The sequence below is a fragment of the Fundulus heteroclitus genome, chromosome 3 (assembly GCF_011125445.2).
Source record: "Fundulus heteroclitus isolate FHET01 chromosome 3, MU-UCD_Fhet_4.1, whole genome shotgun sequence".
Lineage (NCBI taxonomy): Eukaryota > Metazoa > Chordata > Actinopteri > Cyprinodontiformes > Fundulidae > Fundulus > Fundulus heteroclitus.
Window position 1 is genome coordinate 37820459 of NC_046363.1, and position 26464 is coordinate 37846922.

Consider the following 26464-nt stretch of genomic DNA (forward strand, 5'->3'; position numbering starts at 1 on the left):
CAGTATTCAGCTGTGTGGGGCCTCTTGATGCATTGACTCCAGCCTCAGTCCACTCCCTGTGAAGCGCCCCCAAATTCTTGTATTGGGTTTCATAGGTGGTTGCTGTGACATCAGGTGAGAGAGGTGTTCTTGTGTACGTAGCATGTTCTGTGGAAACACTGAAAATGCAATTATCCTCTTCTTTGTGTTCCCCCGTAAATGTTACAAAGACTACTTTATTCAGAAAAGGCCATCAGGGAGCTTGGGAGTGGGATCACCTCAGGATGAATGCAAGAGGAAGACTTCCTCCTATTCCTTGATCACTTTGTAAAACAGTCAAAGGTCAGCCCTGATAAGAAGGCTTTGCTTTTGCCACTGCTCAAATTTATCATTAAAAGCTTTCAACTTCAGAAAAGAAATGGGTGTTGTGCCGCTTACCTTCCCTCCCCACTGCAGCCATAAACGTCAGTCACTGGATCGCAGTGTCTATGCCTGGATGAAGGTGAATCCTGCCCAAACCATGAGTGACCAAGGGACCTCAGACTTAAACACACTATAGTTTTCCCAGGACTGTGTGACTGTGTGTGCGCATAAACAGTCTACAAGAACAAAGCAGCATGCGTTATGACCCACACCAGTATTGGGGTAGATTGTAACAAAGGAGCAACATATATTTTACATTAAAACCCAAAGTCTAGGATATTTTTGCAGGGTACGTAGATGTGGATATTTAAGATATAAGATTGAGTATTACAGTTAAATATATATATATATATATATATATATATATATATATATATATATATATATATATATATATGTATATATGTATGTATGTATGTATGTATGTATAAACTGATAATATATAATTTTATCTGAGGAGAGCGCACTAGCTCAAAAAAGGTAGATTGCTTTTCCAAGGGGTATTATAATTTGAAGCCTTAGTTGTAAATGGTCTTGGAAATGTTTGTCAAGGGGTGTGGATACCAGTTCTTCCAAGTTGTTAAGAAAGCGTATAAATGGTAATTATGAATCACTGATTATCAAGGGGATTTTACTTTCCCATAGAATCCCCTACTTTTAAAAACCTTTATTTATCCCTCATAGTATTAATAATAGTCAGTGTTCCAAAGAGGTGCCTTGTAATATTGTCTTTCTCTAAATGTCCTGCATATGGCGTCCTCTAGTGGTGACAAATCAGTTTTACTAACTAAGAAAAAAAAAGAAAAAGACTAAAATTAACTGATGACGTGTTTAAATGTCAGCATGTTTGTTTGCTTTTTAATTAAACATGTGACTAGAAAAGCACAAGCAAATTTTAAGGCTTATGATACACTTTGGAAGGAGAGCTTCTTGATTCAAAATAACTTGGGGTGAAACAATAATTGTTTGGTTGAATATATTGATTTCTTATTTAAACAAAGTTTAGAAGTAGGAGTGGGGAAAGAATATCCAAATAAGTGGAGAACGGTGTGCCTCAAGGTAACGTATTTAATCCAGTCCAGTGTTGTTCATGGCGATAATAAATGATATATTTGTCTAAATGGAACCAGGTCATTATATGCTAATGATGCAGCCTTGTGGGTTAGAGGTCTAAAGCCAAACGCATTAAGAGTAACATGCAAAAGGCAATCATTGAAGTAAAATCATAGTCCAATAAATGCGGTTTTAAAGGGTCAACCACATTTGAGGTTTTCTATTATTCTAAAAAACAACAACAACCTATAGCCTTAAAACAGTGTGGACAAAATCTTGAACAGGTTATGGGTTAATATATTTAATGGCGAGCAGTTTGATGAAAACCTCACTTGGAAACATCATACTAATAAAGTCAAGACATAATATGAAAATTTAAATAACTTGTTGTGTAGTTTAGCAGGAAGGAAACGGGGAGCAACCAGAAGATTGTTACTGAATATTGATTTATTCTCTTCACATTACAAGTGTTTTTACCACTGTCACACGCTGAATTTCCCCATTGTGGGAATATAAAGGTATTTCTATTCTATTCTATTCTATATCATTGCATGATGTTTACTAAGTTTGATTTTGGTCCTATTAAATAAATGGCAGCTGCAGCAAGCTATTTGAAGCTTCATCATGTGATACATGTCCCACTGGAATTTATTTGGATTCCAGCATATCAGAGTGGAGGGAAACAAATATGCAGACATTATTGCTCAGAGGTGGGTAGTAAATAGTTACAATTAACTGAGCAACTTTTGAAAAAAATTAAATAAAAAATCTTTACTTTTAGGAGTAGTTTTACTGCACTGTACTTCTTACTTGCATAATATGACTAAAAAGTTTTGCTACTGTTATTTAAGTAAAGTTGCTGGCTACTCTACTCACTGCGAGTGACTTCATTAAATAAAGAACACACTTGTTTTAACAAAAAATGCACCAGAGGGACTCACACTTACAGTTTAAGTGAAAGTGAGACTTCTTGTTTGGACACAAGCTATGTTGTTTTATTGATTATTTCTATTTGATGAGCTCATTGAGCCATTTGAATGGCAACATGACACACAGTGAAAGGTAGATATTGTCATTGTAAATACTTTGTACATCCTAACTCACTGTATATACATTACCTGCTGTAAGTTGTGGTTTTATACATTTTATGTTGAAAAACATTATTTAGAGAAGTGTTTCTTCTGCCAGAATTGGTTACTTTATAATTGTTTTATATATATATATACTTTTTTACTCTTACTTGAGTAATTTTCTGGTTGGGTACTTTTTACTCTTACTTGAGTAAAAATATGTTGATGAAGTGGTGCTAGTCTTACTTGAGAATCATTTTTGGCTGCTCTACCTACCACTGTTCTTGCCAAACAGTCATTAAAATCTATGCAATTTTGAATTATGTTGAGTATGGTTGAATGCAAAATTGTCATTAATATTGGAATATTGGAAGCTTTGGTACAGAAAGACACTTGTAAGGCATTTCAAAATCTGTACATGTGAGAAAAACAGGAAAAAATGGAAGGAGTCACATCTTAAAATACATAAACTTATTGGAAAGCATACATCAGGGTTATGTGAGCACCTTAATTTCCTTGAATCTGTACAGCAGGTTTTCATGGAGTAGGGAACGCATTTGATGACTTTTTTGGAGTCATTATAATGAAAATAAGAGCTCAGGTCATGTCCCATTTTTTTCTTTTTCTTTTTTTTGTGTGAAAAATATAGATCTTTTACAAATTATCTAGAGCAGGGATCTGTAAGCTTTGCAGTCCAAAGAGCCATTTTTGCCCTCAGTCCAGGTGAATAAAACTTTTGAAAAGTGACAATTCATATTTTTTAAAAATTCTACAATAGGGAATTTGTTGCTTAAAGAACCACGGTTTGATTTTTATTAACAAAAGGATGAATACATTGACTTCAAAGGCATGTTTATAATTGTGGAAATTATGTAAAAAATTATGTAAAAAAAAACCCACAAACTGGCACTTTTGATGTTATTTTGTTGTGCAAATGTAATGCAATTAATTCGCTAAAATATACTAAAACACGCATGCATTTAATCTATTTAAAAAAAAACAACTTTCATTTGTTCTTAGTTTGTTTTCTTGTCTTTTTGTTTTTCTTAATTTGTTCATGCTAATTTCCTGTCCACACTTCCGTCCAGTTGGTGGCGGTAAAGCGCCAGAAAGACAAAAACCACAGAGGAAGAAGAAGGAACTCAATATGGTGAACTCAGCTCACACCGCGGACTTGTTTTGGTGTAACCCACAACAGCTTTGCGGCGCTGCAACCTTTCTCCCAGCAGTCATGCGTGTACAGCCCAACGTAAAACGTTCTGCCCTTCAAACCTTCTCCGTGTAAGTACCGATTTAAAACGTGTTTCGTAACAACACCTTTTGAAGGCCGCTTATTAATCGATTTGAGACTAAATCGATCGCTCCGCTCCTTAGCATTAGCTTAGTCAAGCTAGCCTGTCAACAAACTTTGAACTCTTCTGCCTACAAGTGTAACATCAGGCTTTGTATGGACCTCCAGGCCATTTAACCTCACATTGATCGCGTACTTTGTTTGAACTTCCCTCTTATTAGTTAGTTAATTAGTTATTTAGCGTCCAGCTGATTTATCGGATTTAAATCATCCGTTTAAATTTTAACGATAGTCCAGCTAATTGACACGTTGGTGTGACTTTAAGAGGACGCTGGATGTCACATGTCTAGCGGTGTCTGAGGAACACGCAGAGTTGTCCACTGCCCACTTTATGCCTATTGGTTTCTAAAGGAAGATGACACACTTTTTCCGCAGTTTTAGATTATAGCCAGTGTGTTATCAATGTGGGTATAATATACATTTCACTCCTGACCAGGGGCTGCCATCCCAGGCTACTGCACCACCAGCATAATAACCTGCGAGGCGTGTTTTCTGCTCTTATATTGTTCCTAAAGGTTCCGCAGAAGCTCTTGCAGCTGACACTGCCTTCTTCACCATCTTTGTAAAAAATAAATAAATAATAATAATTCCAAATCCATATATTCAAAGTTACTTATTCACTATCTGATGCATTGGCTATATTCATATCACAACAAATATTTTCTTAATCTCAGCGGGATTTTACCAGGGCAAACAAATTTAAGCACAATAATATAACAACGATTTAAAGGAGCAGTAAGTAATGCTGACAACACATACGCAGCGCCGTGATGGAGAACAGCCGTTTCTCAACGGTGTGAAACCCACTGAATTTTTTTTTACTCGTAGGTATAATGATGTTGTATTTCTGGTCCGCTTCTCTTACTGGCTTCCATGTTTGCAGGGTTCTGCTCTTTTGCCAAGATAAAATACCAAATGCTGGGAACTCTCATATAATTGGCTCAGGATCCAGGAAGTAAACACGGGCTACACCGAAGTAGTTCTGGACCAGACCGTACCCCTAGGTTTGAAATTGACTAAGATAAGATAAGATAGGCTTTATTGATCTCACATTGGAGAAATTCACATGTCATATCGGCTCAGTAATCAGTATTTAGAAGAAGAAGGTTCCAAAGTAGAACAAGGTGCATCAGGTATATGTGTCCCCCTTTATACAGTGGATCAAAAAGAAGTAGATAAGAAAATAAAAAATAAAAATACAAAATAGAAATAAGGCAGAGGATGTCTTATGTACATACACGGTGACTTATATACATGTGTATTATATATTCAGGTGTAATAGCAGCAGAAGTCACTTCTTTCAGGAAAGTCACTTCTTTAGTTATTGCACATTAGTGCAATAACTAAGACGTTGTTGATGGAGAGGACCGATTGTTTATAGGAAACGTTGCTTCCATCCCAGGTGACAAATGAGAATGATTTTGTAGATTTTTTTTACAGTAAATATCTTACTTATTGCTCCTTTAAATATTAATATAATTTAATAGTGTCAATTATGAAGAGTACACGAAATCTGAATTCCTGGACATTGTGCCATTAAATGTTTTTTTTATTCGCTCTTTTGTTAACCGTGAGTCTGTTTTGACACCCTTGGCTCCTCACCGTGAAACTAACCTTATTAAGCTGTTTGGACAGGACAGGCTGTTAGGGTTTTCACAAAATTATGGCACTAAGAAAACAGCTTTACTTCTCACACTGCAAATGTCCCATGCACTTTAGGAATTTTCCTGATTCTTGTTTATAAATGTTTAATTCATCTGTAACCTTGTGTGACTTTTTTTTTTCTTTTTAAATGTATTTTCAGGCTATAGAAGGCAGACTCCCTTGAGATCCTCCTGGCCGGCTCTCCATCATGAGTGGCTCAAAGCCGGACATCCTGTGGTCTCCTCACCACCCGGACCGTTACGTCATCTGTGACTCTGAGCTGGGCCTGTACAGCATCGCGCCCGTGGGCAGCACGGAAACGAAGCCCGGCACCCTGCCCCTCTCCGAGGAAACCGCTGCTACGTTGCTGGCCATAAACTCGGACACCCCGTACATGAAATGCGTGGCCTGGTATCCGAAGCATGAGCCGGAGTGTTTGCTGGCCGTGGGACAGGCTAACGGCAGAGTGGTGCTCACCAGCTTGGGCCAGAACCACAACTCCACGTGTAAAGAGCTGGTGGGGAAAGAGTTTGTGCCCAAACACGCCCGGCAGTGCAACACCTTAGCCTGGAACCCCGTGGACAGCAACCTGCTGGCTGCCGGGCTGGACAAGCACCGCGCGGACTTCTCTGTTCTTATATGGGACATCAGCAGTAAGTTTGCCCCAGAGACCACTGTAGCGGCTGAGAAAATCCGCCTCTCATCCGTCGACTTGGACTCGAGCACAGTAGTGACCAAGCCACTGTACGAGTTAGGCCAAAATGACGCCTGCCTGTCCCTCTGCTGGCTGCTACGAGACACAAAGCTGCTCTTGGCCGGCATGCACAGAAACCTGGCCATCTTCGACCTGAGGAACACCAGCCAGAAAACGTTTGTGAACACTAAGGCCATCCAGGGGGTGACGGTTGATCCACACTTCCCCGACCGCGTGGCGTCCTTCTACGAAGGGCAGGTGGCCATTTGGGATCTCAGGAAGTTTGAGAAGCCTGTGCTCACCCTCACAGAGCAGCCAAAACCTCTTACTAAGGTATGATCGGGCCTCTTCTCCATTTTATTCATTTGACTAACCGGGAGGTCCTGGGTTAGCTGATAAAGTTCCAAGTAGGGCTGAACAATTAATCGCATTTTCAATATAATCGTGATTTTAAAAAAGCGCAATTTCCAAATCGCAGAGGTCTGCAATTTTTGGCTATGTAACAATTAGTGAATCAGACGCATCCTTTAGGTGTCATGATGTGTTTAAAGTGGGTTTGCCTCCACATGGAAGGGAAGACAGTTGCAGCAGTGAGATATTCTAATTTTATTACTTGTTTTAGAGTTTGTATAATCATACAAAGCATTAAGTACTGGTCAATCAATTTAATGCATAGACTTACTTGTTGGTTGGACTTTGCACTTTATGTTCAACAAGGATTGATGTCCAATTAAATTAAAAGCTGTTCTCTTGAATAATATTCTGATCAATAGAAACATTAAAAGTTCATGTTTAAAATAGTCTTTGTTTACAAACATCTTTATCTAGAGGCCATTTTTGTTGCTTGTGGTTAATGCAGAGAAAAGTCAAAATTGAAATTTTGGTTGAAATATATTGTTGGCAGAACGCAGTCATTACTGCTCTGAGTTTAGATGCTGTAGGTCTTTTAGCAACTGATCCACATGGTGAGGAAACAAATTGATTGTTTTTTTGTATATATTTTAAAACACATAATAAATTAAACTGGGAAAAAAAAGAATAAATCGCATTAAATCGCAATATTAAGAAAAAAAATCGCAATTAGATTATTTTCCAAAATCGTTCAGCCCTAGTTCCAAGTTAAAACTTCAACATTAACATCAAACTGCAAAAATAAAATCAATAGAAGTTCACTGCAAAATAGCAGCCGCAGCAGTTTTTAAAATAGCTTCTGACTGTTTTTTATTATTATATATTTTTAATTTTACACCAGCGTGCCAAATAAACATCTCAGTTCTGTTGAGTTCTGGTTACTCTAAAGCAGCTGGTCCATAATTAGGGGTCAAAAAATAAAATGTGAGGAATCTTATGACTAAATAAAACAACATATTGGCTGCTGATTGTCTTGGTTTTTCCATTATACATTCTGTAGTAATGCTTCTATATTCAAGTTATGGTCAAGGTCAAACGTTTAAGATTATTTTGTGGCTCAGAAGTTGAAATATTTTGGGAACCACTCCTTTTAAAGAGAAGCCGACTTAGCATGTTATGGCGAGTGTTTGAAGTTCTTAGAAGTGTTGTAGAGCATGGCTTTGTGTATTAAAAGGTAGCCTTAGGCTTAACAAAAGCAAAGAATCCAGATTATTTACACTCCACAGTGATGCGTCGTGTCAGGTTTATTTATGAAACATGAAGATCAGTAATACCCAGAAAAGTGCTGAGGATGTAACAGTCACATAAATAAAGACACCATAGTGAAGGATGTTCAAAAGAGTTTTCTTCATGGCTGATAACTTGAAACAAATGAATAAAGGCTTTTTGCTAAATGCCTGTTATGTACCCTGGAAAAAGAAAACCTGAACAAGCTAAATACCTGTCCTCTTTATACCCTAAATAACCATAACCTCTATATTCTTCTGATAATGTCTCCTCCTAGGGAAGAAATAATTGATCTATGACAGTGTTTTCTGAAAAACGTCATTATAGTTTATTTCATATTAAGAGCTAAATTTTAACCTTACAAGCCTGCCTGCAGTAACAGCTGGTCATCGACCTGCCTCTGTGGAGAGCCTGTTGGCTAAAGTAGGGTTTCATGTGCGTGAAGTTGCACTTTACTGTGGTAGAAATAGTCTTCCCAATGTTGTTAAATAATGTGGAACGTAAAATGGAGCCTCCGATTCATAAATTCATTAATCGATTAATTTAAATTTACAATTATTTTTAAAATAAAATTTTTTGGAAAATCTGGATTTTCTTTTGCAGATTCACTCATTGGGCTTCCATGAAGAGAATAGCTAAATATATGTTTAGGAAAATATATTGTCAAAATATCATAAAGAGGAATTTCATTTTTTACCATAATACGAGGCACTTTAACTTACTCATTATCTTATTTTTTAAGTTAGTTTGAAGTTACACAAGGGAAGTGAAGCCTGTTCTTGGGTCGTTGTGTAAAATCACTAGCAGCAAACATTTTACTATTTTACATTTTACTTTCTTAAAATGGCGAGGCCGCCATCTTGTTTTACAAGCATGGTTCATTCTCATGTCAACTCCCAGAAGAATCACTCGGAATAAAAGCAAGTATTTAAAATTATTTCTTTTTGTGAAACTGAAAAGGAGGGGGGAAAAATCGATAAATCATATTTGGTATAATAAAATCAGAATTTTTATTTTTAAGCCATATCGCCTTCTGCAGAAATGCAGTGTTGCAACGTAACTTCTGAACCAACATAATCCCTAAATGGGTTAATTTAGTTTGCTTAACAGATGTTCACAGAATCAAATTCTTAGTAAAGATCCTCAAACACGGCAGGAAATTATTATTTTTTTCTGCCTAAAGCATAAATGTCATTCATTACCAACAAACACATGGCTATGGTGCAATGACCTGACCTAAAACCTGACATGTTAACATCAGCCAAGTTTTGTTTCGGTTGTGCAGCGATGCACCGACACAGAAATATGGGCTGATGTGCAAAAATGCTAATGCTGTTGTGACCGATAACCAATATTTCCCGATATTTTCCTGAAAACCGTAGAAGAACAGCTACTCTGCTGTCGTTGCTTTTCTGCTTCAGTTAAACATCCCCCAATCCTGGGCTGCATCAGGATTGGTTATCAATATCAGACCCACACCAAAAATGTTAAAAACGTTCCCGGTTTTTCTCTCTCGTTCTCAGGTGGCGTGGTGTCCGACTCGTACTGGCCTCCTGGCGACGCTGACCCGGGACAGCAACATCATTCGCCTGTACGACATGCAGCACACGCCCACCCCCATCGGCGATGAGACCGAGCCCACCATCATCGAACGCAGCGTGCAGCCATGCGAGAGCCAGATAGGCAGCTTCGCCTGGCACCCCTCCTCCCAAAACCGCATGGTGGTGGTCTCCACAGCCAACCGGGTCATGACCGACTTCACCGTGTTTGAACGCATCTCGCTGGCCTGGAGCTCCACCGCCTCGCTCATGTGGGCCTGCGGCCGACACCTGTACAACTGCGTGGAGGACTTGGCCGAGGGGGCGCGCGTCGCCGCCGAGAAGGACGTTGCCACTAAGATGAGGGAGCGAGCTCAGTCCAGGTACGGACACGACATCGTCCAAGTTTGGAGGAACCACCTGTTGGCCGGAGGGAACGATCCGCAGCTCAAGTCTCTGTGGTATGACCTGTCCTATATCCTTTCAGTATGACGTCTATAAAACCCTGGAATCGTGGCTGCAACCGTTTCAGGGTGAGAACCAGAAATGTGCCTTTTTGTGAGAGTTCTGGGTTAATTTCTATCAAGTACCAGCCAGTCCCTCCGGACACATCCTCCTTCTTCTCATGATAAAATATTACATATATTACAACATTTAAGTTGTTTGTAAAGATCTAATTTTTAATCTGAGATAAGGCTGAACAATTAATCACATTTGCAATATAATCACAATTTTAAAAAACACAATTTTCAAATCGCAGAGGTCTGCAGTTTTCGGCTACGTAACAATAAATGTATAAAACACATCCTTTAGGTGTCGGTAAAATGTTTAAAGTGGATTTGCCACCATGTGGAAGGCAAGAGAGTTGCAGCAGTGAGATAATCTAATTTTATTACTTGTTTGAGAGTTTATATAGTCAATACTTTTTTACCAGAAACTTTCAGGAATCTCCCCATAGCATTAAGTAGTGGTCAAACTCTTCAATGCACAGACTTGTTTATTGGTTTATGTTTACCAAGGTTTGATGTCCAACTCAATAAGCTGTTGTCTTGAATAAGAACATTCAAATAATTAACAGTTAAATTTCTGGTTTTAAATGGTCCTTTTTTACAAACATCTTTATCTACAGGCCATTTTTTGCTTGTTCCTAATGCAGAGAAAAGTCAAAATTTAATCACGATCACAATTAAGGTTGAAATGCGTCGCAATTTCTTTTTTTGGTAAAATCGCACATGTCTTTTGTGTTTAGGAAAAATTAGGAAATGGTCAATATTGGAAATTGGACTCCATTGTTCTGAAACAAATATATGTATAACAAATATTTTGAATAGTAGCTTGAAGTTTATCCTCTTTAGTGCATCGACAGGAAAAAATGTGGACTTTCCGTCGTTCTAATCAGTCGTTTTTGCAGCGAGTCTCCACCTGTAATACTCTGAGCAGTCTGTTTTGGAGCTGGAGAGTGTATGATTTCCTATGCCAGAATCACATATGAAGCAGTGTGCAGAGGACATGGAGCTGAAATTGCAAGGAAACAAACAGTCTGTGGTCTGTTCCGGCATCAAGAACCTTGTCAAGACGAGCTCAGGTGAGAAAACGAAATCACGGACGGGACATTTTTCACCTGGAACGGCTGTCGTAACGCTTCTCGAATTTTCTGAAGGCACAACGGAGAGCCGCAGGTGCTGGACCGGCTCGGACCGGCAGACCGACGTAACCCGTTTCCACAGCGACGAGCGCTGCCTTGCCCTGAGGCTCTGCGGCTGGATCAGCCGGGGGCCCGACATCGACGTGGAGACCTTCCTGCGGTCGCTGGAGCTGGCACACGAGTGGGAGCGAGCCGCCGCCATCGCCCTCTTCAACCTGGATATCCGCCGCGCCATCCAGATACTCAACAAAGGAGCCGTCGCTGAAAAGGGTGAGGTGTGAATCCTTGAGGCCGATCCTAACGCATTTCCACGGATAAACTGTCTGCATTCTCCAGGGGAAAAGTAACTAAAAATAAATAAGACTAAATTTCCTTTAGAATTAAATGGAAATGACCTTTATTGTCCCTCAGTGAGGAAATTCAGGCAGCAAAGGGAAGCATGCAGATACACGTGAGGGTAAAAAATAAAATAAGGTAAGGCAAGGCGAATTTATTTATATAGCACAATTCAGTACAAAGACAACGCAAAGTGCTTTACATGATTAAAATATAGCAAAATAAAACAGAATAAAAGCAAGTAGGAATAAAATGTAGATAGAAAATACAACATTAAAAAAAAAAACTAGTGGTGTTTGAGTTAACTAGAACAGTTGAAGGCAATCCTAAACAAATGTGTTTTTAATCTTGATTTAAAGGAACTCAGGCTTTCAGCACTTTTACAGTTTTCTGGAAGTTTGTTCCAGATCAGTGGAGCATAGGAACTAAATGCTGCTTCTGTACACGGGCAAATTTACATTTATGTAGCATAAGAAAAAATATTAAGCTTCTTAAAACGGCATACTGAGTAGGGTGAGTTCAAATAATGGACAAAAATGTGCATCTATAGTTGTGCATCAACAACTGCAGACTTCAAGGATGACTGCGAATGACTGCAGGGATGAAAACACTGAGTTTGTTTGGGAGCAGTGATCGTTATAATGTCTAAGAGCTGCTGAGAGAATGCTCCTTTAGGCATTCAGTACGTTTTTGAAACAGCTTCACATTGGGTGGGAGGAAATTAAATTTATTTAAGAGTTCTGTTTTGTAAAAGATTGAATAAATAATCTGGGTTATCCAGCATGGAGGCCCAAAATACTGACTCGAATACTGGCTGACATTTGCAGTGGCTGGACAACAATTGAATAACGATATATATTGATCGTTTGACGTGTCGTGTAGTAGGAAAAAAAAGATTGAATAAAAAGTTTAATAGAAGAAAAATCTTCCTTTTTACATTCTAGCCTATCATGTAGGTAAAACTACAGTCGTTACATCCTTCCAACCAATCGCAAACGCAGACCCAGGACGGCTCCGTCACCAAGCTCCGCCTCCTTCAAAGAGTTCAGAGAGCACGTGTTTTTTTTTTTTTTTTTTTTAAATAAACTTACAGTTTTGGTAAAAAGTTTGTTGAATAAAGGGTTGAGTTTGAATTCAGAGTTTTTGTGTTATAGCAACAGCATGAAATGGCCAGGGCTGCACTAAAAATACATGTGTGTGTGTGTGTGTATATATATATATATATATATATATATATATATATATATATATATATATATATATATATATATATATATATATATATATATATATATATATATATATATATATAATTATTATTTTTTATTTTTATTTTTTTCTGATCATTATCTATCCATCAATATGCTTTTTTTTTTTTTTTTTTTTTCAAAATCGTCCAGCCCTTAATTCCTCATCTCCAACGCTTGTGTTTCTATTATTAGCCAGTAGATGGCAGTAAAGTCAATTTAAAGGTGAAATATAAATAGCATTCTGGTGAAGAGTTTGTCTCAGAACTGACTTTGTCAGCTTTTCATGACAAAATTAAGACTAAAACCTGTCAGATGTATAAAACAAGGTCAATACATAAAGGCGCCAAATGTTATGGTTTTAAGAACAGTATTTAGTTCATTCTAGAACCCTACAGGAGAGCTTTCCTGCCCACAGCCATCACCATCTATAGTTACTCCTTGACAAAATGAGTTGCATCAACATTTAATTTCTCTTTGGGAGAAATAAAGTATTTTTGAATTTGATTATAATATGTAATGGGGACAGTGTCTGGTGGGCTTTGGTTAAAATATAACAAAATAACTACCTCTGCTCCATTCACCCACCCACCCATTTACTTTACTGTCTCATCCACCTGATCTTCCTCCGTCCCTTACCTCCTCTGTACTTTCATTTTAAGATTGAAGATTATACAATAATTGTAGAATAATTAAAAGAGGACAAAAACAACATACAAGAAAAGAAAGTGGATATTGTACTTAAAAAGCCCTTTAATGAAATTTGTAAAATGCAACTAATGACATATTAGGCAAATACTAGCAGCTGAGCCAAAGTATTGAGTCGTTTTTTACACACATTTTCTTTAATGATGCCATTAATAATACAAAGGCTTTAATATGGCCAGTGGCTCACCTGATACAGCTTTAACTCTTCTGGGGAGGCTGTCTGCAAGGTTTAGTAGTTTATTGGATTTTTATTTGACCATTCTTGTACATTTGTGAGGTCAGGCAGTGATGTTGCACCTGAAGGCTCCCTGTCTTCACGCTAATTCATCCCAATGCTGCCCTGTCGGGTAAAGTTACGGGTTTAAGCAGAACGTTCAACTTCCTCCACACTAAACTCCCACATTTATGTCTTTATTAATGGACCTTAGTTGGCCACTGGTGCCCAGCCATGTTGGTGTTTAAGACCCATTTCAAACCTTTTTATTTTCGCCCTCCATATGCATTAAACTCAATGTGATGTTTTGTTGTTCAGTGAGTTGTATATTAGATTTCTTACTCTAAATTATATCCTTCCTAAGTCAACATTAGAGTGTCACTAGTTTTGATGGAAGTGGTAATTTTTAACTAACCTGTGGAGAAAGCGTCCTGGAACAAAGCGGCCAATGTTTGCAGATATGTTATGAATGCTTGCTGCACCAAACGGTCTCTTAAATAAAATAAAAGTTAAATAAAAGTTTATAGAAGCAATAAATTAGAACTGCAAAATGTAAAGGAAGCTTAGGTGAGCGTGCTGCTGTTCCCGTACGTGTGACAAGGTAAAATGTCTCTGATGTAGATCAAGCCTTTTTCTGCTGTGTTCCTGTTCATGACTGACGGTCATTCGTTAGATAAGGTGTGTCAACAGGGCCGTGTCAGCTGGAGCCGCTGCTTTATTTCCAGCTGGGTGTATCGATTCCTCGCCACATACTTAAACACACTTAAGAGAAAATATGTTTGGTTAAAAATGTTCCTAACCACGTGTCACAATTGGTCAACTATAACTTACACTGACAAAACATACTTGAACTGCTGAGAAAAGCTTTTTATTGAACATTTTCCCTTTTTCTTTCTTATCGCTTTTGCTTAATTGTACAATAGGTTTGAAATTATAACCTGCAAATGAATACAGATTTTTTTTAATATTAAATTGGTTTTAAGTATTTAATGTTATTGTTTATGACTAAAACTTTGTCTTGGATACTACATTTGTCTTAGAAAACTGTCAAACCTTTCTGTGAACAGCTTCATGGTTCCCTATTTTTTAATATCCTTTTTTTAGCTGTATGTGAGCCCCTCTCTGCACACACAGAATTGGCTCACTAACTAAGATATTGTAATTTCAAAGTCTTTCTTAAAGGTGCATAGTGCATGTTTTGAAGTTAAATATTATTTATTTTCTTTGCCGTACATGCCCTTGATATCACTCAATATGTAAAATGATTTATCCTCTATTTACAGCAGTTGCCTTTATAGCACATGTGTCAAACTCAAGGCCCGCAGGCCGAATCCGGCCCGTCAAGACAAATTGTCCGACTCTCAAGAGCCATAAAAGGCATATCATGTCATAAAGTAGAGGCATATATCCTTTTAAATTTTATAAAGTGGCTAAAACTGTCCCTCATATAGTGAATGCTGATTTGTTTTTTTTACTGTGTAGTAACAGCATCCTGCCACTAGATGTCAATTTTCCCACAACACTTTAATTCAACCCAGAAATGTCCAAAAAGAGAAAAAGTGATGCAGAATGATCCAATATCAACCTTCTTTTTGCAGATAAACTGTATAAACTGGGCCTAAGGGTGCTACTTTTATGTTACTGTGCATTTTGTGATAATTCTATGTGAGCTGATGTGAAATTATGAAATAAAAAGTATCATCTATACATGAGGAACCGGCCCTTTTAATGAATTCATGTTGCCAAAGTGGCCCAGTATAGAAATGAGTCTGACGCCTCCGCTCTATAGGCTCCAGTAGTCAGTTCATTGCAATGATTTATCTAGCCAGGTCAGCTACGGGTACCTTTACGTAGACCTGGATGTGGACAGCTGCCTGTAAGATTCCACCGCCAGGCACAAAATGGCGGAGAACACGCCCAGCAGATCAAATTATTCTCTTGCTAACAGCATTATAAAGTTATTAGTTAGCTACTTCTTCACTAGAAATGTTCCTTTGATGATGTTTTGCTGTGTTTTTAAATGAGGGTTGAAGCTGGAGCGGAGGTAGGGAGAGGCGTGGCTTGTTACACATCTTGTTTTGGTTTACAGACAGTGCTCAGCGGTCCACCCAGCGGTGAAATATCACTTAAGTTTTAAATACATCCATCACTGACATTAATATCTTATAAATCCGGGGGTTTAATCATTTATTTGAACCATTCTTTTCCCAGTGAATTGTTATAGATTGGAAATGATTAACAAGCCTCAATTCAGTTAAATTTATTTAACTGAATTCACATCATCTAGCCTGATACACTTCACCCCTGAGCTGCCTGAATTGACAAAGACTCCTGGATAGAGGTCAAAACGTTTAAGAAAAACACAAAACCAAAGTCCAGTTGCCTCCGATTTAAGCCTGTTTACCAAATTCCTTAACTTCACTTCAAATCTATAGCTAAATGCCTGAAACTTGAACACAGTTGAGTGTTTCAACAGGAAAGTAATCCCCCCCCCCAAAAAAAAACAGATCAAAGCTGGTCCTAGAACAGGTAGAGCAGGATAAAAATTAACGTTTCTGAAATGGCCTTCCCAAAGCACCACCTTTCACAGTATTGAAATTTAAGGTCCATGTTTAAAAGTGCCAGGAAACCAACCAGTTTAAATGACCTCTGCCAACCAGAGCGGCCATATTATGGCAGCCAGTTACTGCTTTTAAAAATCCAAGCTGGAAAAAGAAGGCGTCAAATCAATGAAACGTATAAAAAAAAGACATTTACGAGAAGTGGAAATGAACTTCTGACTGTACGCCGGGGGGTAAAGACGTCAGGCTGTGGATGAATCTGCTTCTCTGAGTATTCCTCTATTATTTACAGGTGACCTGAACCTGAACGTCGTTGCCATGGCTCTGTCAGGCTACACCGACGAGAAGTCCTCCCTGTGGAGGGAGATGTGCAGCTCCCTGAGGCTCCAGCTGAAGAATCCCTACCTCTGCATCATGTTCGCCTTCCTCACCAGCGAGCCCGGAGCCTACGACGGCGTGCTGGTAATAAATATCTCTCTTTCAAAGCCAGTTGGTGAATCCAAAAAAAAAAAAGGTATAACAATGACCCGTTTGTTCTGACTTCATTAAAAGGTTTATTTATACTTCACACAGTAATACGTTTGGCAGGTAATACTTCAGTGGCTTTATGTGGAAAAATCCTCAGGTGCACAGGAAGAGACGCGTTTTCCATTTCCACCGTCAAGTCGTAGTCGTAAAACCGTTGTGTAAAGGAGAAACCAGCGGGCCAGCCAGGCCAGAATCTGTGTGCTTCCCGTTTTTAGTCGAGTCAGTCGAATTTTCTCTCGGAGCTTTTCTTGGTTAAAAACAAACGAGATAAGGAGATCCAGTGAGTCGTGTTGCTTTTTTTTTTTTTTTACAAGCGATCAGGTGCTGCTGATGTTTGCCTTGCTCCAGAAATGTGTCCCAGATCAGATCAGACTGTCCCTGAAATGTCACTCTGCAGGCTCAAAGTCTCTGTGCCATGCTTAGAAAGCACATGGAGCAGTAAAAGCATGCGCGGTTATTTTCAGTCGTTCTCTGGTCTGAAGCTGTTTGAAATGAAAGGAGAGCAAAATGCTCAAACATGGAGAGAGATTGAAAAAAAAAAAGTTCACAACTTATCCTGAAGCTACGGTGTAGGACACTGTGTGAACCTTGCTCTGTTTAAAACAAATACAAATGAAATAACTTGTTTTAAAGCAATATATGAGTATTATATGAATCAGGATTTTTTATTTTTATTTTTCTCTCAATTTTTGAATTAGATCAACACAAAATCAGTGTTTCTGGGTTCTTAAAGACATATTTAGTGGAGAGACGTTCAAGATCAAGAAGCCCACCCCTATATTTTGATGTTGATAACTAATACAAAACAATGTTTTAAACGGTTATCATAACATAGTGTGTAAGAGTGTAAGTTCTCCTCTTTCTTTCACCCTTTTTTCCTTTTTTTTTCTTCTACCTTCTTGTTTCCTTGTCCATTTAACATGAAATATTCCCTGCATAAATTATAATAAAGCTTCTTGCATGTATAGATCAAGCGGAGCACTACGGCGAATGCGGTAAGGCTCCGCTTGTGAAAGTAAAATTTGTTGGGCTCTTTATGCCACATTGCCAGACAGGACACTATTAAAAAAAAAAAAAAAAAAAAAAATGCTGCTCAGCTTACACCCTCTCCATAAACTCTCAGCTTCTGCAATGATTCTGCTGCACCGCTCATCTATATTAACTTATTAACTCTATTTTCTTCTTTGAATATATATCTTGTTCTATTTAATCATTTATTACATACCTTTTTTTTTAAGTTTAAAATAATAGATATGATTAATTTGATTTGGTTTAGAGTCTGCCGTACGGTGCTCGCATAGCATTGCTTGAATGCCATAGTTGATAGGCTAATATGTTTTAAATGCCGTACATTCATGCTCTGCATGCCTGCACAATGTCCAACTTTGTCTGCACTAGACGCTCACACTTAATGTAGATTTTAGTGACCACGATCCTAAAGTACAGAGAGAATCATGCTGAGGTTATGATGATGCTAAAGACGACTAAGGAAAATCAGTTGCAATCGATTTCGTCATTGCAATATTATTTTCCTTTCTTTTTTTTATCTACTTTATTATCAGCTGATAAAGTTTAATTTTGGACCAAGTTTTATTTACTGCAGCATTTTAACAACTAAACATTTTTACTAGACTATCTTTAGTCAAAGAAATGTTGCTACAAATATTCACCACAGGTTTAAACCCTTTTCTTAAGTGTCTCTTTCTGCTACTTTATGTTTTGTTTATGATTTTTTTTTTAAGATCAACAAATGAGAAATATTGGAACGAAATGTGTTGTAATCCATGTAAAATCAAAGTTTGGTTCGAGAAACATGATCTTGTCTTTTCTTTTTCCCCCCCGTTTCAGTATGAGAGCAACGTTGCTGTCCGGGACAGAGTTGCCTTTGCCTGCATGTTTCTCAACGATGCTCAGGTGATTACAGACTGAAGCTTCCTGCAGCATGTCGCCGTTCTGACTTACCCTGCCCAAGAGCATTATATGTTCTTAAAACAGCCTAATCTGTGTCTGCCGTTGTTTTCTCTTGGTCGTTTTCCTGCAGCTGCCACGTTACATCGACAAACTGACCAATGAAATGAAGGAGGCGGGGAACCTGGAGGGAATCCTGCTGACCGGGCTGACTAAAGATGGCGTAGATCTTATGGAGAGCTATGTGGACCGAACTGGGGATGTCCAGACTGCCAGCTTCTGCATGCTCAAGGTACTCGGGTGAACCATGTGCAATGCCTTGGGAAAGTATTCAAACTTATATATTATATATATATATATATATATATATATATATAGAGAGAGAGAGATAGATATATAGATATATTATATATATAGATATAGATATATAGATATATATATATATAGATATATATATATAGATATATATATATATATATATATTTTTTTTTTTATTATTTATTTATTTATTTATTTTTATTTATTTATTTATTTATTTTGTATGTGTTATGAATATAAGGATCAATTTGTTAAGTCTAAATATTGTGGTCTTCATTATTTCATAAAACCGTGTCACATGTGAACCTTTAGGAACAGACTTTTTGGGTGAGTATTAGAGAGGTAAAATTAATAATATGAGAAAAAGTCCTAGGTCAATAAAGTAAAAATAAACAAACACTAAAGTGATAATGTTTTTTTAAAAACATCATATTATGAGAATTAAGGGGAAACATTTCCAGAATATTCACAGTTTGCAGAATTATTTCACTCCTGGAGTAATAGGGCCAGGTTAGATTATTTTAATTATTTTTATTCTTTAGGAGAATAAATTCAGGAGAATAAAGCTAAAGGGATACGAAAATAAACTTGTAATATTACAAAAAAAATACTACGAATACAAAGTATATTCAGAGATCAAAGTCCCTCTGATACTGTTTAAGTGACTGAGTAACTGCAGATTTGCCACATTTAAGATGGCGGACGCTCTGACGCATCGCAGCATAGGCAGAACACGCCCAATGACGCGTCTACTCTTATATTATGTCTATGAGTGACACAGTGTACCGTAATGCTCTAAATATCCATTGAGCGGAGCGGCTTCGTTGCTAACCAAAGTCATACTTACACATTTTAACAGATTTTTGAGCACATTGTACCACATAAAATCAGTCAGTAAGCACAACGGTAATCACATATAAGGTGCACCATTCATTTTTGAGAAAATTTAAGAATTTTTAATGCACCTTATAGTCTGGAAAATACGGTAGTGTATAGTTTTGATGAGGCAAATTGCATGATTTTTATTTATTTATTTATTTTTAGAAATAAAACCAGGAAACTTTTAGCCTGCATTTGTTTTCTGCCCCCTAGTTTGTAGAGTCGTCTTTAGCTGCAATCTTCAGGGGAATTGTTTCCACTTCACAAGTACGCTCTATTTTGTGATGGTCTATCACAAAGAAATCCCAATAAAATACATCGCAGTTTATTGTTGTAACATGACAAAATGTGGTAAATAGGGTGTTAATACTTTTGCAAGATGCTGAAGTCTTAGATTCTGTATACTTGAATTCCCACTCGCACCAAGTCTGATCTGAAGGCAAAGAGCAGCCATTGGGTGAAAACATTTCACTGCAACAATGCAAATAAATATTTAGAGATTTTTTTTACTTTATTTGAGTAGCCAGGGTGTACACCTGACATCCGGTCTTGGTATGCCTACAGCAGAGTTTAAAATATATATATTATTAGTGATACTATTAAATAAGTCCTAATTAATGTTTTTTGGGTTCAACTTGAATGCAAATATTTTGCTCTACCAACATAAATAAATGCAAGACTTAAAGTAAATGTGTGGAAAGAAAAATTTAGTTTGACCTGAGTTCAGTGTATAGGCTAAACTTTTGTTTTTACATATTTCTATAAAGGAACACACAAAAAAAAACCATCAAAGGTTGTTTGTTATTTTAGTTTTCTTGTTCTGCCGTGCCATAAGCACGACACCATGCACACTTTACAGGAGCGAAATGTAGAGTGTAGGTAGCATGAAGCTGCCATCACTGCTCTGACAGGAAACGGTAAAAAAGGAGCTTTTTCATAAATCTCTCCATTCAGGGATCGCCCGCCGACGTGTTGAAAGACCCTCGAGTCCAGTGCTGGATCGAAAACTACCGCAACCTGCTGGATGCGTGGATGTTCTGGCACAAACGGGCCGAGTTTGACATCCTCAGGGGGAAGCTGGACCCCAGCTCCAAACCGCTGGCACAGGTAATGATGGCCATCGCGTTGCTTGGATTTCATATTATATTGGAATTAACGTTTTTTTCTTTTTTAATAGTGTCCTGTCTGGCAAGGTGGCAATAAAGAATTGCTGTCTTAATGCCAGAAAGAGCCCAACAGATTTTACTTTCACAAGTGGAGCCGTGCCGCTTCTGCCACAGTGCTCCGCTTGATTTATACATGTAAATAGCTTTATTATAATTTATGCAGGGAATACTTCATGTTATATGGACACTACAATAAGAAAGTAGAAGAGAGAAAGAAAGGGGGGATATTTGATAAAAGGATATAAAAGGGAGAGAATGATAAAACACCAGTCTGCTTCTTCACCTGCAAAGAGAGATGTAAAAAGAACAGCACAACCAGCTGATGAAGATACAATAAAGTAACGCCTTCATACCATCACTGAAGTATATACAGTATTAATTAATACGACATGTATAAAGTGACAGCTGAAGATAATAATAGGGTTTTTTTCTGTATGGAAGTGAGTCTGTGAGTCTTTTTTATCTGATTCTCATCCCCCTAATCGCCTCAAACTTAAATGCAGGCAGCTGGTGAGCATGCCGTCGCTGGTTGTACCATCATTGCTCTCTGGTCCTTATCAGCCCGCTCCTCTGTTTGTCCTCGGCAGGTGTTCGTGAGCTGCAACTTCTGCGGGAAGTCCATCTCCTACAGCTCCTCGGCGTTGCCTCATCAGGGCCGGGGCTTCAGCCAGTACGGGGTCAGCGGCTCGCCCACCAAATCCAAAGTCACCAGCTGCCCTGGCTGCAGGAAGCCACTGCCACGCTGTGCCCTCTGCCTCATGAATATGGGCACGCCGGTTTCCAGTTGCTCAGGTAGAGAGGGTTAGTCACAGCTCCTGTGGTGCTCCGGGGGGGGGCTTTGATCACCATTTAAAAGCTGTTAGCACCTGGGACATTTATTGTTGGGACATCACTTCTAACAGCCAGGGTTCCCACGGGTCCTTGAAATCCTTGAAAGTTTGTGAATCTGAAAAAATAAATTCAAGGCCCTTGAAAGTTCTTGAAAACAGCCAAAAAAACACCTTTTCCTTGAAAGTCCTTGAATTTTTTTGCGGGATTCAAAGTTCACACAGATGACGTATCGTGTCATTATTTTACTACCACACGATCTTTTAAAATTATGTTGATTCCGCAGACTTTTAATCTGCAAAAGTACGTTCGCTCTTCTTCGTTTGTTGGTAGGCTACGGTTTAGGCCTACGTGCGTCCAATAGGTTACATTCACGCAGTGTTGCCAACTTTGCTATATTTAGCAACTTTTCAGAGTCAAAGTCAAAAACTAGCTTAAAGGCATACTATGCAACATTTTTCAGTTAATTAATATGTTCCATACCGTTTTGGATGATTAAATGAGTCATTTCAGGTCGAACAAAGGTTTTCTCTGCCGCCCTGGTGGTCTGTGGGGGAAATACCGCACTTGCAATTGCAAGAGCTCACGGCCGGCACCCACAGGCTCAGAAGTCTTGTGCAAGACCGCGAGAGTCGGTCTTGCTTTACGGCGAGAACTCCATGTGTTTCTGCCCTGCCATTCACTATATGCACGCGCGAAAGCAACAACAAAGAACCGCGTGTTAACGTCAAATAAACATGCAAGCATATCGAGTTTTATTATTATTATTATTTTTTTTTATTTTTTTTTTATGTTGGCGAGATGCTACTGCGGCCGCCGCGGCGGCCTCGCCAAGATAGCGCTGCGGGAAGCTTGATGTTCATACCTTCACTGTGTTAGTCATTGTTTGTACTGCTGTTTTTTCCACTTTTCGTTGCGTTCGCCTGTCTGTTAAGCTCAAAACAACCGCGCCTGGCTTGACGGAGAAACCAGGAGAACAGCTGAGCATCTTTTTGACAGTGCACTTTTACTTTCGCCCTCTGGGAGGAGCCTCGCTGGAAAATCAACCCCGGTTGCATAGTATACCTTTAATCAAAGATGAAAGTAAGTGAAACAAATTGATATAATTCTGAACATCTCAATGCTGCACTTTTTTCCATAAAATTCCATGAAACGGTAGGCTAATGTACATCTTATATGTAATGTAGTATGGCATAGCCATGTACTGTGGATATAAATGTAGGCTATGAATATGATCAATATCAATGTAGGCTATAAATTAAGTCCACTTTCTTGCATTGCTTCTGACCCAACAACTTCTATGCCGTTAAGTCTTTTTATTGAATTTGCATTGTATTAAAATATGATAACCTAATTCAGCGGTCACAGTAGGTAAATGCCGCCACGTGTGGTCCTTGAATTTGAGGAAATTGGTCCTGGAAAGTCCTTGAATTTGATGTTCACCAAGGTGTGGGAACCCTGAACAGCTCTGATTGCCCTATTTTAACGGATGTTGACCTCATGGTGAATCTTTTTGGCAGGAACTGGAAAGTCGGATGAGAAAATGGACCTGACAAGGGAGAACAAACTCGCCCAGTTCAACAACTGGTTCACCTGGTGTCACAACTGTCGACACGGTGGTCACGCCGGTCACATGCTGAGCTGGTTCAGGTAGGCCACTTTAAAAGAAAATTGTATTTTCCCGTAGGAATAGATTTACTTGTAACATCCGTGTCCCCCGTGATGCATCGGGGTTTTTGTCAGGTGTTGATTTCTCTCCCCCAAGCATAGTTAACATTGGAGCGTCAGAGAATCTGTCCGCGTTCAGCTTGATCGGACCTTTTCAGCGAGCGTCTGGTCGGAAACACAAAAATATTATCTTTTTTCAGGCTTCGAACGCACCACACCTACTCTTCAGGACATGTCAGAACATGTCAGAACATGTCAGGGAGGTTCATTCAGGCGGCTAGAGAGAGTGAGATTGTTTGTGTTTTTATATCTTAAACTCTGTTATTTATAGTTCGTCAAGAGAAATCAGAGTCAGATAAAATCAGCATCTGCAGTCGAAGCTTTACGAAGACCAGAGTTTACAAATTGTCCCCAAAGCTCTGCTCTGAGCATTTCTATTTCACAAAAATCTTACAAAGTTTACATTTTAATTATAATAGTACCTGGTTCAAGATCTTTATATAAATCTAAATTTAAAGGGCCTTAGGTCATTAAACAAAAGCATTTATGCAAATAAATACAAACTAGGTAAGAGTTACCTTGTGTCCCTTTTTATAAAAAATATAATAGTTTCTATTCTGTTTTGCAGTTTTTTTTCCCCCTCCATACCTTAAAGCACAAGACTTTTTCTACAAGCCTTTGATTTAAAATGAGCTAAATGGTCCAGCCTCATTTCAGCTTCCAGGATCAATCAGGTCAAAGTTTAGACTTTAACTAGGCCTCAATCTATTTATGGTGATGTGGTTCTAAAACAAGCCCATACCATCGTGCTTCCACCACCATGTTTGCCATGAGTGTCTGTGCTGCTATGTTTCCAGGTTTTCTCCAGACATGGAACTTTACATTATGGCCAAACGTCTCTGCTTCTGTCTAAAGGAGGTTGCTCCAGAAGTGTTGCGGTTCAGTCTTTTGCAACTTTTCACACCCATGTTCTTGAGTAAACAGGCTTTCCTCTGGCAACTCTTCTAAACAAGCTGTGCTTGTTCGGCCTTTCTCAAAATATCTTGTCATGAACTTCAGCACGCTAACTGAGCCCGTTAAGGGTCTCCCCCCCCCATTTTTATTGAGCATTGCACAATCTGACAATTATGTGAATTTTTGTATTATTATGATGTGCTTCCAGTATCCAGGCTGTGTAAATGGCCTTATTCATCCCGGCATTGTGGTGTTAACACACACATGTATGCTTCAGAGCAGCCACCTGTCAAAAGGTTGCTGTAGCTGCTGATGATCAATTAATCGAGTGGATTTAACGAGCAGCACCTGGCTGATACGCTCCCTCTTAAAACCCTGTGCTTGCAGTAACAGTGTACTTACTTTACAGACCCTGTTTTTCCCCTTTGAGCTCGTTTTGGTTGAATATATGATGACAGGATGGAATCTGGTGTGATTTAAAACACATATTTTACCTGAATTGGTCTTTTACAATTCCAAAAAGGTTTAACTTTGTTTTTCTCTTCAAAATATTCTCTGAAACTGCAAAATCTGTTAAGTTTGGATATCTAGGAGCCAGTTTGAATGTTTTACTTTGAAGATTACATTGTTTCTGTAACTCCTGTTTAAAACCGCCTGCATACATATACATGTTTTACAGAGACCACACAGAGTGCCCGGTGTCGGCCTGTGCGTGTAAATGCATGCAGCTGGACACCACGGGGAACCTGGTGCCTGCAGACAGCAGCTAAACGGGACACGCGTGTAGAAAACTAAAGGCAAACATGAGCCAGGAGCCAACTGGTGAAGGCGAACTGCTGCTCCACCTCACCGACTACTGGGTGGGGGGTGGGGGGGGGGACAGAAAAGCAGCGTGGATGTCCCTCTCTGAAGTGGGTGCTTGGTTAGAGATACTGTTATTAGTCCAGGGAATGTTGGGTAGTACCAGAGCTCTATATGAAGAAGGGAATAAAAAAAAAACGGGGTAACGATTTGACTTGATAAGTTAAAGGCAGAAAGGGAGCAAATACTAATTTTACTGCTCTGCTAATAAAAAAATCACTCAGGAGAAGTAGGAGATGACGATGTGTCGTCAGCCTCTTCCAGCCTAACCTGAATCAGGGTGCTGTTACTTTTCAAAACGCAGTCAGATACTGGGTTGAGAATGTGCGATCACATGTGCCATTACTTCCAGAGAAGGTTTTGTTGTGTTTTATTCCGTATTTAATTTCTGATGAGGGGGGGGGGGGGGGGGGGATCTTCACATACCTCACGAAAGCTTTTGTTTTTGGGTGCGATGACAATAACAACAGCCTCCTAGTCTCCTCATCTGGCTTTGTGAAGGCGGGAGGGAGGCTGGGGGGGGGCTGTCCAGAATGAAAGGTTTGCTTCGGGGGAGGAGGAAGAGGAGTGTGGAAGGGTGCGTCTGTATTCACCAGCCTACTCCAGGCCTGTGGTCTATGAAAGAAGCTCCCCAGAAAACGGCAGCTGCTCGGCACCCTGACAAGACCCTCCAGATTGTTCCCCTCATAAAGAACCTCAGCTGCCGGAACACTATTGACTCACAGAGAAAACGAGAGAACAGACTCGCCGAGCCCTGTACAGCGACTGCCCTCCCCTCCTACAACTTCCAGATCAACACACTGCCTTTCTCTTTCTTTCTCCACTCGGCGGTGCCCAAATTGCACCCGAAATCTATGCATACCACACATGAATCCGAGGATGGGTGGCATGTGTGGGTTAGCCGTCGTCTGTAAACCACATTGTAAATGGTATTTGTGTCTTTCTTTGCCACCTTCGCTGCACAGCCTCTAACCCGGGCGCTTATTGTAAACAGGGCGGCCTTCTCCATAGCTGGCTAAATCACTTAGTCATGGAGTGCTGAGGAGATGGGAGGGGGGGGGGGGGGCAGAGCGGTTACTGTAGGCAGCATTCACCAAGGCGCCTGCGTGCCCTTTTGTGAATCATGTTGGATCGGGGCAGACAAATTGGTGAGCCGTGTAGCGTCCTGGAAAACCCGAGTGGCTGGAACTTCACCCTTTTATGCCGTCTCTTGTGTTTTTGCCTTTTAAATAAATCTCTGCTGACAACTTGTA

The 26464-nt window shown here is 39.2% G+C and overlaps 1 protein-coding gene across 1 annotated transcript; it reads left to right on the forward strand.

Annotated features, from left to right (window-relative positions):
* Nucleotides 1-3659: 3659 nt before the first annotated feature.
* mios (missing oocyte, meiosis regulator, homolog (Drosophila)) lies at nucleotides 3660-26464 on the forward strand. The gene is made up of 12 exons (XM_036135323.1): nucleotides 3660-3806; nucleotides 5681-6547; nucleotides 9376-9865; nucleotides 10877-10975; nucleotides 11051-11305; nucleotides 16394-16563; nucleotides 18478-18543; nucleotides 18671-18829; nucleotides 20689-20841; nucleotides 21488-21692; nucleotides 23249-23378; nucleotides 25030-26464. Exons 2-12 carry the CDS (start codon nucleotides 5729-5731, stop codon nucleotides 25118-25120), a joined length of 2637 nt encoding a protein of 878 aa, XP_035991216.1. The 5' UTR covers nucleotides 3660-3806; nucleotides 5681-5728; the 3' UTR covers nucleotides 25121-26464.

What these genes read in the sequence shown, in the direction of transcription:
- mios (XM_036135323.1), top strand. Translation starts at nt 5,729, where the DNA reads ATGAGTGGCTCAAAGCCGGACATCCTGTGGTCTCCTCACCACCCGGAC. An exon ending in TCTGTGGTATGACCTGTCCT is followed by an intron (nt 9,866 to 10,876) that starts ATATCCTTTCAG and finishes TGCCAGAATCAC; the next exon opens with ATATGAAGCAGTGTGCAGAG. An exon ending in TGTTTCTCAACGATGCTCAG is followed by an intron (nt 18,544 to 18,670) that starts GTGATTACAGAC and finishes GTTTTCCTGCAG; the next exon opens with CTGCCACGTTACATCGACAA.